A 15,684-nucleotide genomic window follows, 5' to 3' on the forward strand; every position below is an offset into this window, starting at 1 on the left:
CTCGTCCATTCTGTGACCGGGAACACCGCGTTTCTCAATGTGACATAAAACGCTCCAGTAGGTTCCCTCGACCTGACAGCCACCCCGGCCCCTCCCGCTCCGGGCGGACAGAGGCGGCCCGACGAGGGGGTCTCGGGGCTCGCGGCGCACCCCCGGAACGCGGCGCTCCCACCCCCGGCCGCGCCGGCCCACAAGTCGCGCTCTCAGGGAAACCGGCCCCGCCCTAGCCCTGCCCCCGCCGGGATTTGGAAAATCCGCACTCTCAGCCTCCCTAAATGGCTGCAGTGGCCACGCATAAACCTGTGGGCGGGCCTCTATGATGACTGACGGATATCGTAACCAATTACGTTCAGGTGCTTGTTTCCTCCCCATCCCTCCCCTGGGGCCGAGATTTCCGTGACTGACAGTTCACTCTGGGCGCTGTTACATAAGGGGAGGGACAAGTGCTGCCCCACCCGAGCGGAGCAGACTTGATTGGCAGGGCGGAGTGCTGTCGTCCCAACGCCCCCCGGAAGAACGTCCTTGACGGACAGGTATGAGAGCCACTTGGCGCCGGGAGGCTGGGCGGAAGCGTCCGGGCCGAGGGGCGTGGGACAGGGGGCGGGGCCCGACACCGAGAGCAGGGCGGGGCGGGGAGCAGGCAGGGGCTGGGCTGGCGCTGTGGCCAGAGATGCTGTGGGGCCGCGACGGCGCTCAGCAACCGGGAGCCCTGCGTTGAAAACGCCGAGGTGAGGTGCACTGCGGGCCGGCTGGGGGGGAGGCGGGGGGACGGGAGGGCCGTGGAGTCTTTAAACCTGGGCCAATAGCGTCCTCAGCCCGGCATTTGCCTGCCTTACCCGGCGCTCTCGACTCCGTAGCGACGGCGGCCGCACTGGGACACGGGGGCGGGGCCGGGCACCTGTCCGCGTTTGCAGGCACCTGCTGCGCCGGCGGTTGCGGGCGCTGGGAGCTGTCGGGGTGCTGGGCCCGGCGGCCTGAGGGAGGGAGGCGAGCCCGACCGGCTCACCCCGTCCGCGGCCCGCCCTCCCCGCCTCCGTCCTGCGCCGTGGTTGGGGGTGGGGGCGTCCTCGAGCCCTGGAGGCCCTCGGCTCCCCACCGGAGGGGCTCGCGGGCCCCGGGTCGGCCTCGAGCTAGCTGCGAAGCAGGGACATGGCCCCTGCCTTGCCTCGCCTCGAGACAGGTTTGTCCGGATTCCGTGCGTGTGTGGAGATGGATTTACGCCCCGGGCGAGGGTGCCGGTCCCGGCTGTCCGCAGCGAGTCGCCGGGCCAGGGTCGAGGCTGTTTTTCGTCCGTTCTCGGTGCCGTATTCTGTCTCCTCTTAACGTGGAATATAAGGCTGTTCGGGGTGATGTATTAAGTTAGTGGCTGTTTAGGGGCCGTGGCACGTAGGAAAGCGGCACCCTTCTTCTAAGTTTTGGCTCAAGCCACGCTCAGCTCATTTGTACAGGTCCACTGATTTCTGAGCTGTATGACGTAAAGGAAGACCGTCCTGTTTGGTTTGTATGGCCGAACCAGCAGAAATTCTCAAATTGTGTCCTAAGGCTTCCTTCCATCTACGTCAGTCCTGTTGGAAAATGCTGAACCCAGTCTGGGTAGACTAGACATCTGAGAGTGTAGTTATTCTCTAAAAGTGTGCTAGTTACTTCAGGTGATTATGATGCTCCTGGAAACACAGGCAGCAGTAGAAACTACCTCCTGCTTAAAGAGAACAGGAACTGGGGGCAAGTTTGGATTCCTAAAGGCAAAGTTACAGACTCATTAGGTGTTAGACTTGGAAGGGACCATACAGGTGAATGAATCACTCGGGTAAATTTACATGGTGGTGAGCACTGTGTCCCAAGGGGAGGGGATCCTCTGTTAAGTCATATGTGTCCTAGATGACAGCTGGGTGCTGTACATTACTCTGGATCTGAAAACCAGCGTTTTCATTTGGGCCAAACGGGAACATGCCTGCACACATTTTTGATGTCCCAGCCATTCTCTTCTGTGCCCTAGTCACCTTTAAAGGCAGATTTGTGGAGAGCTCTCAGCAATAAGTTGCTGTTTATTGGGTGTAAGTCAACAGGTTAGTGGAAGAACTAGGAGCCTCATTCCTTTTATTTAATTAACGGGTGGCATTATGTCGTGGAAGGAAAACAGCAGTAATTGGCACGGGCGAGGTATGGGAGACTTGGTACCCACCTGCGGATATCATAGGCTTGTCATAAAACAAATTTTTGCTGTCAGGGACATTTGGTACAGGGTTCTCTAATGATTTGCTTATGAATTTAGTAGAATATTGCTAAGTTTTGACCCTTTTAACCTTCAGCCTTTTGGATGGGTGCAAGTAGGAATTCAGAGAAGGAGCTCTGCTTTCCACATAACCGAGCCTGGGGAGAATCACCAGAGCGGAGAAGTTGTTCTTACAGCTTGGCTTGCTGCTTTTCCTCTGCCTCCTCCTCTGTATTTTTAGTAAATGACCCACTGACTTTGTGACCTTTGAGGCATACTTTCTTGTCCACTACTTGAAGCTTTGCTGGGAGATTTGTTTGTGAAATGTCTCTGCACTCCTCTGTTGCGTTGATATGTACTGCTTGGCCATTCCTTCAGCATCTAATTCGGTAATTTCCACACATTAAGCAGAGAAAAAGACCATTTCTTGGGCATGATCCTGCCAGGACCCAGTTATCCCTCTCTAGCTTACCTGCTCTACCTTCTCTCTGTTATGTCTTTGGCTACTAGTTTTGCTGGGAAGAGTAATTTTAAGACACAAATCAACCCCTTGACTCTTTAATTCCCGTAGCCCTGAACAGTGACAGGCCTTTGGCGTATGTAGGTACAGTGCATCCTGCACCAGCTTTCCCTGCAACCGAAGGCCTACATATTATGCTAGGAGCAACTGTTGTAGTCTGTCCGTATCTTCTGCATTTCTGGCACCAAAGCTGAACTGTGTCACTGAATATTCTGAATCCTGGCCAAGGACTCATTACACAGATTCCTGTAGGCATTTAAAGGTGGGAAAGAAATTGGATTCAGAAGAGGGAGGGGGTATTGAAGGGAACTTTCTGAACACTTTTTCCCCCTAATTTTTATAGCTATATATTATATAATGTTATGCTGAATTTCTATTTAGAGTGTCAGATTTAGTTCTTAACTATTTTGGAAATCTTAACTGTTGATGTTGGTATGTTTCTATGTTTTCCCATCTCATTTTTAGGTAAAGTGATTTCTGAGGACAGAAGAGTTTGATGACACAGACCACTGAATTTCTCTGTTTGGAGTCCACGTTATGAACCCTTTCTGGAGCATGTCTGCAGGTTCTGTCCGCAAAGTAGGTATAGTTAATAAACTTAGCGAGGAAACCCATTTGAGTCAAAGTAGAGGTCAAAAATAATTCATTCCGAGGTTGCCTATAATCTTAACAAAATTAGCTGGCTTTGCTTAGCTTTTTTAAGTTTATTTTTTTTTTTTAGTAATCTCTATACCCACCGTGGGGCTCGAACTCACAACCCTGAGATCAAGAATCTTCCGATGGAGCCAGCCAGGCACCCCTAGGTTTTACTTTTGAAAAATAATTATTTTGCTGATTAAAGTTAGTTTCTGAGACTGAGATAGCATCTCAAATAGAAATCTTCCTGGTAATTACAATTCTAAGATTATTTTTTATGGTATATTTACACATGATGAAATTTGGGACACATAATTGTAGTAGTCTTTTTACTAATTTGCAAGATTCCACAGTCAGAGCAGCTTTGAGAAAGACCAGTCCAATGTGGCCAACTCAGATTTGAGGGCACTGGTTTAATTTTTCCAAACAAAATGTCCATTTTTAAATTGTAAAGACAGTACATTTTAGGAAAGCTTAAAAAATGCAGACAAAAAGAGAATGAATACAACCCATAACCCCACGTCTAAGAGACCACCGCCAGGAATCATCTTTTTTCCTCTGTGCATGATATCCATTTTTAATGCAGGTAATTTAAACAGCCTTTGGCTGTACTTGAGCCAAGGAGTGCCTATGATATGGTGGTTTCATCTCACTCATGTAGACCTTTGTCTTTGACTCAGGCTGACTGACAGTCTGTGCTGGGGAGAGTCCAAATGTTGATCATCTCCATCAGGGACAAGATCAGAATCAGAGCAGCGCAAGTGAGAATGTAGCTTCATTCGTTGTTTCTAAGTGAGGTGCTCATGCCAGGTGGTGGCTAGTTTGAGTCACCTCTACCGTTGGTTTTGAGCTGCTTCACACCTGACCTTCTACAGCACGTAGGAGCCAAGGGACTCTTCTCATACAGTTGTCTAATTGCTAAGTAACCCCTTGCCCTCTTTTTGGGGTCACCAGAGGAAACCATTTCTTTCTCTTTTTCGTGTACATCCTGTAAATATTGGCGTTGTTTTTGTGGGATGTAGCTTTAAAATTTTTTCCTGTTGCTTCAGTCTTCCTTTAGCTTTGTTCTCTTTCTAATGGCCTGCCTACTCAGAGGACTTTCTACTCCTCCTGGTCGTGGTGTTAGAACATCCTTGTGAAAGAGTCATTCCAGCTTTTAGGTTAGGGATAAGCGTACGTCACATGTACTCTCGTGATTTAAGAATCATGCTAACAAATGTTCTCACCACTTCATCTTGAATAGCGATCTGATGGTGAAGAGAAGGCATTAGCAGGGGACGTGATAACCAGCCCTCCACGCGCCGCCCCGAAGAAACAGCTGCCTTGTATTCCCAAAAACGCTCTGCCCATAACTAAGCCTACATCCCCCGCCCCGGCAGCACAGTCAGCAAATGGCACACATGCTTCTTATGGACCCTTCTACCTGGAATACTCTCTTCTTGCAGAATTGTAAGTGCTTAAACTATCTGGTTAGATTTTGACTGACCTTTGAAGGTGAAAAATGAAATTTATTCTGGTGCACTCCGTAAATGCCTGTGTCGTTCAGTCTTAAAGCTCAAATGCGTCCCCCTCCAATATCAGGTAAATAAGATTTAAAGGCAAACATAGGCTTGCATTTCCGTGTCTGTTTTGGAGAGCAAGAGGAAGAGATGAAGACGAAGCACCTAAAGCCGGTCAGGAACGGAGTAATTTTGGTGTTCCTTTATATGAGGTGAGGAAGTCCCCGCCTGAGGGGGCGCTTGTGGAGAGCGGGACAGTGGGAGGTAGTAATCTGTGCCCTCTTGGGTCAGACCCAGCCGGAGGCTCGTGCTCCCCTGTGGTGCCCACCTTGAAAGAGGCGACAGACCGAGGAGAGGGTCCCAGTAGGCTGAGGTCAGGAAGCCAGACCTCAGGAGCCAACAGTTGAAGGAACTGGAACCGCCGACTCGGAGAAGAGACCACGTAGGAGGTACTTATTAAAGCTGCCCTCGTGTATTTGAAGGCCTGTCATGACAAAGGGGATTGGACTCCTGCCTTGTGACCCGCAGAGGCAGAAGTAGGCAGTGACAGGGAAGTCACAAAGACTCGGGCTCCGTGCAGGTGAGAACCGGACGAGTCCCAGCAGCTGAAAGTCGGACTGAAGTCACACGTGTCGGTAGCGGGAGGCGAGGAGTGTGCCCAGCGTGCTGGCCACGCCGACCGCAGGGGCTCGGGCAGTGTCGGGTTTGATCCCGTGTTCCCGGGGCCCAGGTGTGGAGGATGAATTCTTGATTTCTGTCATTAAGTTCCTTTGCACAGCATCCTCAAGCGTTCCCTCGCTGTACTCCTGTGGGAGCGGTCAGAGGGTCTGCGGCCCCAGCGCCGCAGTGGGCCCTCTGGCTTTATAATGGAGGCCTTGTGTGTGAGGCTGGGCAGCGAGTTGGACAGGCGTCTGTTGTGGCCCGAATCTGCGGTCTGTCTTAGCACACAGACCGGCCTCACTGGAGTAGGTGCACCTGCTGCTGACATGCTGCATCTTAGTGACTTAAACACGGAGTAAAGGATTAAAAAGAAGTGTGATGGTAAATAGGTAATAACAGACAACGAAGGTTCAACAAGTTGTTTCTCAATAAAATTCAGGCTTGGCAGGTTAAACATGTTTTAAGGCCCGAGGTCAGCATTGTTCCAGCTCCGGTCTCAGCCTTACTCCTTTCGGCACACAGTGACGAGGTCCCCAGAGAGCTGGCACCGCCTTTGTCGGCGCACTGGTCTTCCCTTGCTGCCGGGCCCACAGAGGTCAGGCGCCCGGGTTGGGGGGTCGCTTGAGAGGGAGAGCATAGGGGGAGCGCCTCACACACACGCCTGCCTTCACCAAGAATGCTGCAAATCTGAACACGGCCCTCTGCCACGTGGACTGGTGTTCACACTTAAGAGGACACTGAAGTGATGGCAGTTCCATGGAACTTTTATCCTTACTACCTAAAATTGTGCTTCAGGAGGCTTTTGAATGTGTGTGGGTGCAATCTATTGTCTACAGTCACAAAAGCAAAAATTGTACACTCTTTTCCCTAAAATTTAATGTCCAGCATATTAAATCAGGTTGCATTGTACAGCATTCCCTACTGGTTGGGTTTCCAAGGTGATGTTCTGGGAAAGTTGATTTCTGGGAGGAAAACTTGATTCTTTGTGTATCCCTGCTTGGCTTGAATTTATTCGTCTGGGGCCCTCTCTGGTTCCTGTTTCTCTATGAGCTTCGTCTGTAAAGCTGGGAAATGGGCGAGAGTCTGGGCCAGGTGAGGTGGTGAGGACTTGGCTTGTGTGAGAGCTGTCGGCTGCCCCTCGAGGGACTAGTCCTTCTCTCGAAAAGTGAGTGTAGGGTTGTTTGATCCGTATGTGTCATTTACATCCGTACAATTTCATTATTCTGCTTCTGTTTTAGTACCTTGGTTGTGAAGCAGAAGCTACCAGGTGTCTATGTGCAGCCATCTTACCGCTCTGCATTAAGTAAGAAGGAGTCACTCTTAATTTCTAGTATATTGGTTCCTCTAACACAAACTTGGGCCTTAACTGTTTATTTTTTCCCCACAGTGTGGTTTGGAGTCATTTTCATACGGCATGGACTGTATCAAGATGGTGTGTTTAAGTTTACAGTTTACATCCCTGACAACTACCCAGATGGTGACTGCCCAGTAAGTAACTGAAGTCAAGTCTGGCTTCACTTGTTGGGTCTGAGGAGGGCTTAAAGGGCTTGAAAGATTTCTTGGTTCTTTTCCTGAGCTCATGATTTTACGATTTCAGTTTCCCAAAATGTTTTGTCTACACAGTCCGTCTTTGAAGGGGATTGTTGTGCTTTGTTGCATCTGCTGCCACGCCAGCTTCTGCCGTTAGTTTTCCTTGTTTCTCTGCTCGGGGTGTGCGAGGGAGGCTGGCGGCCGCCCTACATCCAGCACCAACCATGCGCATGGCAGCGCCATGCTACAGCAGGGCCCCGGGGGACCTCCCCCCCCCCCGCTGCAAAATTGAGTTTTACGGGAAGATGGTAGAAGTTGTCAAGTATCCCTCTTGAGGCAGTTTGACTTAAAACACCGTGACTGCCTTGTCCTGAAGCTCCCTTTACACATGTCTGTATGGGCCTAATAAGCTCCTTGCTTCCATTAAAGACACGTCTCTCTTTAAACACAGCGCTTGGTGTTTGATATTCCCGTCTTTCACCCACTAGTCGATCCCACCTCAGGTGAACTGGATGTGAAGAGAGCGTTTGCAAAATGGAGGTTAGTAAATAAGGTTTACTTTGGGGACCTAAGTCAGCAAGAGGATGCTTCAGTGATCCTACGTGTTTCTCTTTAGGCGGAACCATAATCACATTTGGCAAGTTTTAATGTACGCAAGGAGAGTGTTCTACAAGATTGATACATCAAGCCCCTTAAACCCAGAGGCTGCAGTGCTGTATGTTACTTTGCTTTGTCCTTTTAGATAAATTTGAAAATGCAGCTAAGTAGATTATGTTGGTAACTTTTTGAATTAAACTTTTAACACAGGTATGAAAAAGATGTTCAGCTTTTTAAAAGTAAAGTGGTTGACAGTGTTAAGATGTGCACTGCTCGTTTGTTTGACCAACCTAAAATAGAAGACCCCTATGCAATTAGGTAAGTGGTACATGATCTAGATAAATTGCACTTTGCCGTCCTGTACTTCCATGTTCCGGGTGGTCTTAGAATGGGGATTTAAAGGGAAAGTGTATCATCTGTTAGCCTCCAACCTTTATAATTTATTGGCCGCTCGCTTTCTGATAGCTCCCGGGTATCCCTTAAACAGAAAGCTGTATGTCGACTGGCATATTGTGCCAACAGCAAGCTACTGAGTGACTCTGATTTCCTAAGGCTCCTTGTCATGCGCACGTTCAAATGTCCAGACTTTGCTTTTCAGCCGGCAGTTGTAGCTGGAGCCCCTCCCACTGCCATATCCCCCCTCCCCCGACGTTCAGATTTGGGGAAAGGAGGGAGACTGAAGAGTGAACAGTGGGCTGCTTTAGCACTATGATACTTAACCTTAGACGCATCACTGAGGAATTGGTGATTTAGCTCTCTGGGAGGTTGCGTGGTACAGTGGGTAAGAGCTTGGCCTCTGTGGGATAGACGGGCTGGCCTTTGCGCTTACTGACTTGGCTGACCCAGAGCAATGACTTAATTTGACTGCCACACATTCTTCATCTGTAAACAACAGTACTTCAGGGATGGTTGTGAGGCTGAAATGAGCTGACGCGTGTAAGTGCTTTATAAGGGATAGTTACCCTGTGAGAGAATCATCTAGAGTCACATCTAAAACTTACATGTTGACAATGGAGTATTGCTCCTTGTTAAGTTTTGTTAAGGGAATAAATGGATGTTCTACAAATTTAGCAAGCCAAAGCAGTTTTTTAATATTTTTCTCTTCCTTAAGCTTTTCTCCATGGAATCCTTCTGTACATGATGAAGCCAGAGAGAAGATGCTGACTCAGAAGGTAAGTACATAACCATTTTCGAAATCATTAACTGTTTCGGAAATGTCTTCATTGGAGACTATTATGTACAAATAACTTTTTGGGAAATGAGGTTATACAGTGCCAGTGTCGCCATCAGTCCTATTTTTAATGTCTGTTTTTGATTATGCCTAGAAGAAGCCTGAAGAACAGCACAATAAAAGTGTTCATGTTGCTGGCCTGTCATGGGTAAAGCCTGGTTCAGTACAACCTTTCAGTAAAGAAGAGAAAACAGTAGCAACTTAAGCGCTGGTGAATCTGGTGCACCGTGCACTTTCCTGCCGGACTCGGGCCTAGTTAGAGCTGACCGATGGCAAAGGACTGCCGGAAGAGTAAAACTGTGCGAACGAGGACTGGTATCAGTGTGTCCATGTATGCTTAGGTTCTAACAGCAAGTTTTGGAAACCTCTCTTTAAGTAATGCATTACTTCCGTCAGATGTGTCTTTAGGGTGGTTATCTAGTTCAGTACTCCAAATTATTGGGGATCTCGAGGCTTACGTATTTTTCTGAATATAACGCTAAAGGTAAGTTACATTCATTTAAACTAATAGAGTAGACAGAGTTCGGCACTCTCTAATGACTCTGACATCTGTGGTTTCAGTTGTATATATGTTTGTTAGGACGTGAAGAGAGGTAGAGAGCAGGTTCCATAGCTGATTAGCACTTGTAAGTGGAAGATCATCTGAACCTCAGTCTTCAGCCAGCTACCAGGTGTCTATGTGTTTTACTGATTGATAGAAGTCTAAATCAATCACTGAGGTACACATTAGGTGAGTGAGAGGAAACCAGAACACTAGTTCATAGTTTGTTTTTTTTTTTTAAAGCAAATTACTTATTACTGTATTTTTATGGCAGGAGGGAGAAAGTGTTAAAACGGTTTCTAATGAAGTCAGATATTTAAATGATGAATGACTAATGTGTTTTGTAGAGACAAAATAAACCAATAAATGATTGTTCTTTGTCATTTATGCAGGAAACTACCCCTTTCTCAATATAACTAAACAAAGATTAACTTATAAATGCTTTATTGAAAAATACACTTATTTTCATATAAAATTACAGTAGCAGTAAGTATCTTGAGAGGTTTTATAAATATTTTTGCACCACTATTCTAACTGAACAGTGTAAGTTCCATATTTCTTTCAGAGCAATATGAAGTTACCCAGTAACTTGGTTTATACTGATTCAATTTACAATTGAATTTTCTCCCTAATAAGATTATTCATTCAACTTTAAAACTGCTGGAATAGTGATTAATAAAGGTATATATAGATAATTCAATAGCTGTTAAATAACATTTCTAATTTTTATAAATGGTACTATGTACTAATAAAAACCTAAATTCTCCAATCTGTTTTTTAAACTGCCAGGAACACACCCAAAGATATCTTAAATTTATCACCTTAATAGACACATGTCTTTCAGATAACTACCTCCTAAAGAAGAGGTCATAATTTTTCATATTCCCTTAATTCAGCTTGATTTACAATCTTTACTTAGCCAACTGATCCTTATTAACAACAAAAAACTGGATAATTTAAAACACATGCCCAAAGGTGGCTACTGGGGCTTGAACAGTTTAAAAAAAAGTACAAAAGCATCAAAGATGATATTGCATGTTTAGCCTGGAAGTTTTGTACTTCATAAAGTTCACATTGTAGAAAGTGCCATCGCAAATATACAGCAACATCTGGGTTACAAAATCATGCTTCTTACAGCCCTAAAGTGCCACTTCTTATTACAAGTTCACTCACACATTGCACACCAAACAATCCAGCACTTACCACACTGTACCACACCTAACGGGGAGAGGGAAGAATTACACAAAGGGAACGGGAGACTTGGGATAATAATCTAGGAGCTCCAGATCTGGGCTCTCTCCCTTGTTCTGTTTCAGGAATGCAAAAACCTCCTAACTCCTACCAAGCGTTTTGGGACAAACACCTAAGTTTTTGTTTTGCTTTTCATGAGGGCCAGAAGCTGACCACAAAACAGGAAGGAATGAACAGAAACCCAGTCCCTCTGCCAGAGTACGTCAACAGACCTCTTACACATATATTTGAGCACGCTCTGTTCCCTGTAATACTTGCAAAAGCGTTGCTGAAGAGTTAAAACATCCGTGTTTGGATTCTAAGCAGCCTTGATGGCAAGCACTGAGTGGTAGGAAAAAGGCAGTTGGGATGAGTAGAGATATCCCAAGGATACCAGAAGATTGGGAAAAGCCCCATAATCTAGCATGCATTTAATGGTGCTGCTGAACAGAGTTTGTGAAAAGACAGTTTCAGTACAACAGACTAACCTCAGTGAGCCCCTCGGTCATTAGCTACATCTTGGAGACGGCGTAATAAGGCAGAATGATTTTCCGGGCAAATTCTTTTTGCGGGTGATTCACTTCCATCTTCCAAAAGAATCCCTCTCTTTTTGGTTGGAGTTTCTCCTGTCTGTATCATACTGTTAATTTCTCTCAATCTCTAGAGTGGGGGGAAAAAAAATACAAAACTTTAAATTCTAATACGCAGAGTTCAGTGGTAAGTCAAAGAACCTCAAATGAGTTAAGAATTTAACTTAAAGAGTTTGAACATCTTTATAAAGAAAAGACCTACTAAATTATATATCCTCCCGATTTCACTTCTCAGCCGGCCAACACTGATGACTATCTGGGTTGGAGGGCAGAGTATTTCTATTTTTTAACAAGCTCCAGGGGTGATTCTGATGTACACTTTTCCAAAAATAAGAGTTTGCAAATTTGTGATTTTTTTTTTCTACAATAGTTATGGAGCATTACCTTGCTATGCCATAGTTAGTCAATTCCACACATCTCCGTTTTTCTTTTTTAAAAAATAGTGTGATTTTATACAGTATTATGCCCTTTTCAGTCTAGTGTTACTCATTTTTTTTAGCAGTTCTCAACTGGAATTTCACAGTACAAGTAAGCCTTAATTCCCTAAGGTATCCATTGTAGGTAATTTATTAGTATGATCTAGAAGGTACTAGTTATTTTTCATCCTTGGGAGAATTGAGAAAAATTTGGCAAATTATTTTCTGTGTTCTGTGGTTAATGTGAGGAACCCTGATTGAGGAAAAACTGCCTGGATGCTAGTGAGACTGGACCTATATATAGTGCCTTTAGCATTAAGTTTCTCCAAAGCCCCAAAAGTCAGTTGCCACGTTATTTTCTGGTAGTTTGTTGGTCACAAATTTTTTTTCACATGCTGCTTTGCTTCACTATCCCATGTTTCCTTATGGAAAATATACTCACCATATTCACCTGGGTTTTTTAACAGAAAATCTCAAACAGGAAAGTAGGCAGAGGAGAGTAATGAATCCTCCCATAACTACCACCCCACTGCACCAATTTTGGCCAGTCTTACTTGATCTATACCCTCATTCATTTCCCATTCACCAGATTGTTTTAAAGCTAATCCTAGACTTATTTTATTCATATTTTATTCTTTATTTAAAAATTTTTGAGGTTTTAAATAAAATCACCAGTGTTCTTATTAGCATATGCACCTTCTCAAATCTTAACCACCTTAAGAAAGCTTTCCTTTGACTTTCTCTTCTACCCACTTGCATTCCTAATCTCTAGTTTCCTATTTACTTGAATATTCCTTAAACTGTTATTGTATAAATGTTATTTGTATACATATTATATGAAATAAGTGTATAACTATAACTTAATGTACATAGCACATTTATACCATACGTTAATATATAGTACATTAATGTGTTAAATTACATATAATTTATATACAATACACATCTTACACATCACTATTTACACAATATGTACATATTTAGAACACGAATAAATTCTTATTCCAAAAAAAAAAAATTCATACAGACATATGCTGAGATTTCTTGTCCTCACCAGTTCCTGGGACACCTGTTACTTTTTCATTCACTGAACAAATCAGGCTTACTTATAGCCTCTGCTTTCTATCTACGAATGCACTCACTAGAAATGTTAATACTGTCTATTTAAAGTGAGGTTTAAAAAAAAAAAAAAATTGAAACGGCAGGGGTGCCTGGATAAGCTCAGTCAGTTAAGCATCCAACCCTTGATCTCAGCTCAGGTCTTAATCTCAGGGTCGTGAGTTCAAGTGCCATGTTGGGCTCCATGCTGGGTGTGGAGCCTACTTAAAAAAAATGGAAATGGCATATTTTATGTGTTGTTTGGAATATTTGTTCAACTGACACTGCATCTTAGATCTTATCAGCATATATATCAGTATATATCCCATATCAGTATATATGCACATCTCTTTAGTTGCTATATTGTATGTCTATCATAGTTTAATCCCCTATTAATGTATTTTTTCCTCCCAGTTGTTTAATACTACAAACAATGTTAACAATACTCAACAGACTGTACCAGTCCACTGAAACTGCCCTGACAAGTGTCACTAATGATCCCAAATCATGTTAATTACCTTGCGTGGTAATTTAGAATTCTTTTCTCATGGTAGTGTGTAAATGTTAGACTATTACAGGTTGGTTCTAGACTCAAGGTACTTCTGATCTCAGCTATCATCTATTAAGTCATGATGACAAATGTTTCTTCAACAGTCTAATTTTGCTATTATTTATTGGAGAAACTCCTAATTCTATGCAATGTTTTTTAATCTTTCCAGGTGGTGATAGGCAAGATTGAAAGCCACCAATCTAGATGCTTGATCTTTTTTTGCACAAAATGTCATTTTTTAAAGGTTTACCTACAGTAAAATTCACCCATATAAATTGTACACTGGTGAATGTTTTGACAATCATGTAGCTACCACAGTGAAGAACAGTTTCTTCATTCCCCAAAATTCCCACATTGCTAGTTAAGCTACTCACCCCCAGCCAGCAAGCACTGATGATGTTATGCTCCCTGTCCCTATAGTTTGCCTTTTCTAGAATTTCATAGAAATGAAACCCTACAGTAAGTGGCCTACCATAATCCAGTGTCTTTCACTAAAGCACCAATGTACTTAAGGTTCGTCTGTGTTGCTGGGTGTATCAGTAGTTTGTTCCCCTTTACGGCAAAGCAGTTGGCCATTATCCGGGTGTACCACAGGTCTGCTTATCTGTTAGCCAGCTGGAGGACATCTGGGTTGTTTCCCATTTTTTGGCAATTAGGAATAGTCTTAAATGTTCATGTACATGTTTTTGTATGAACCTTGGGTGAATACCTAGAAGTGAAATTACTGGTTATACCATAAGGGCATGTTTATAAGAAAATGCCAAACTATTTTCCAGGTGTTAGAGCTATGCTGAATCATTCTGCATTCTCACTAGGGATATATAAAAGTTCCAAGTGCTCCACATCATTGCCAGAATTTGTTACTGTCATTTTTTGGTTTTAGCCATCCTAATAGGCATGTAATGAATGAAGTGTGTTAAATCTTTTGTCTGATTTTAAATTTGGTTGGTTGGCTTTCCTTTTGCATTTTGATAATCCTTTATAGTTGCAGAAATAAATCCTTTATCAGATAAGAGGTTTGTAAACTTTTCTCCCAGTTTGCGGCTTGTTTTTTCTATCTTTTAAAGAGCAGGAATTCTTAATTTTGATGAAGTTCGATTTATCAGTCTTTTATGGATTGTGCTTTTGATTCTGTTATCTTCTAAGAAGTCTTTGTGTAAACCATGTTCACAAAGATTTTGTTCCCCTATGGTTTCTCCTCGAAGTTTCGTAAGTTTTACACTTGGGTCCATGGTCCATTTTGATTCATTTTTATATGTGGTACAGAGTATGGGTGCAAGTTTACTATTTGTATATGGTTATCTAGTTCAGCACCATCTGTTGAACAACTAAATTACTTTTGCACCTTTGTTGACAATCAGTTGACCATGTATATGTGGTCTATTTCTGGATTTTATTCTATCAATTTGTATGTCCTTTCACCAATACCACATTGTCTTGATTACCATAGCTTCATAGTGAAGTCTTGAAATCAGATAGTGTGGGTCTTCCAACTTTTTCAAAATTGTTTTAATTATTCTAGTTCCTTTGCATTTTCATATACATTTTGGAACCAGTTTGTTGCACAGATAATTCTGCTGGGACTCTGTCAGGAATTGGATTGAATATATAGATCAAGTGGAAGAAAACGGACATCTTGAAAATGTCATCCAATTCATGAACATGGAATTTCTCCATTTTCAGTCTTTCCTTCACCAGTGTTGCATAGGTCTCGGGATATGAGTCTTGTACATCTTTTGTCAAAACTTATCCCTAAGTTGTTTTGTTTTTTGTCCAGTATGGGGCTTGAACTCACAACCCTGAGATCAAGACCTGAGCTGAGATCAAGAGCTGGATGCTTACTGACTGAGCCAGTCAGGTACCCTTCGAAGTATTTAATGTTACGGTGCTTTAGAAAATTTTTACTCCTTACTTGTTGCTAGTATATAGAAATAAATTTGATTTTTTTTTTAAAGATTTTATTTATTTGACAGATCACAAGTAGGCAGACAGGCAGGGAGAGGGAGAAGCAGGCTCCCTGCTGAGCACGGAGCCCGATACGGGGCTCGATCCCGGGACCCTGGGATAATGACCTGAGCCGAAGGCAGATGCTTAACCGACTGAGCCACCCAGGTGCCCCAAATTTGATTTTTATGTATTAGTCATATAACCTTGCTAATCTTACTAGTTCCACTAACATTTTTTTTTTTTTTTAAGATTTTATTTATTTATTTGAGACAGAGAGAATGAGAGGGGGGAGGGTCAGAGGGAGAAGCAGGCTCCCTGCCGAGCAGGGAGCCCAATGCGGGACTCGATCCCGGGACTCCAGGATCATGACCTGAGCCGAAGGCAGTCGCTTAACCAACTGAGCCACCCAGGCGCCCTCCACTAACAT

At 43.8% G+C, this 15,684-nt stretch overlaps 2 protein-coding genes across 5 annotated transcripts in view; one reads left to right on the forward strand and one right to left on the reverse strand.

Annotated features, from left to right (window-relative positions):
* The first annotated feature begins 604 nt into the window (after nt 1-604).
* On the forward strand, nt 605-9,813 carry AKTIP (AKT interacting protein). 3 transcript variants are annotated; one of them, XM_035025205.1, is made up of 10 exons: nt 605-728; nt 3,198-3,311; nt 4,612-4,817; nt 6,766-6,830; nt 6,915-7,015; nt 7,509-7,597; nt 7,674-7,772; nt 7,865-7,972; nt 8,766-8,826; nt 8,980-9,813. In XM_035025205.1, exons 2-10 carry the CDS (start codon nt 3,270-3,272, stop codon nt 9,088-9,090), a joined length of 882 nt encoding a protein of 293 aa, XP_034881096.1. In that variant the 5' UTR covers nt 605-728; nt 3,198-3,269; the 3' UTR covers nt 9,091-9,813. The 3 variants fall into 3 exon arrangements, with proteins under 3 accessions (XP_034881096.1, XP_034881098.1, XP_034881097.1); XM_035025207.1 differs by having other exon boundaries at nt 8,983-9,813; XM_035025206.1 differs by lacking the exon at nt 605-728 and adding an exon at nt 946-1,180.
* Nucleotides 9,814-9,853: 40 nt separating this feature from the next.
* Nucleotides 9,854-15,684, reverse strand: part of RBL2 (RB transcriptional corepressor like 2) — a 49,711-nt gene continuing 43,880 nt past the window's right edge. For both annotated transcript variants that reach the window (XM_035025202.1, XM_035025203.1), the window contains exon 22: nt 9,854-11,316. In XM_035025202.1, the coding sequence (XP_034881093.1) occupies nt 11,146-11,316 (171 nt within the window). In that variant the 3' untranslated portion in view covers nt 9,854-11,145. The remainder of the gene's footprint in view (nt 11,317-15,684) is intronic.

Source organism: Mirounga leonina, unplaced genomic scaffold, assembly GCF_011800145.1.
Source record: "Mirounga leonina isolate KUSES-001 unplaced genomic scaffold, KU_Mleo_1.0 Mir_180, whole genome shotgun sequence".
Lineage (NCBI taxonomy): Eukaryota > Metazoa > Chordata > Mammalia > Carnivora > Phocidae > Mirounga > Mirounga leonina.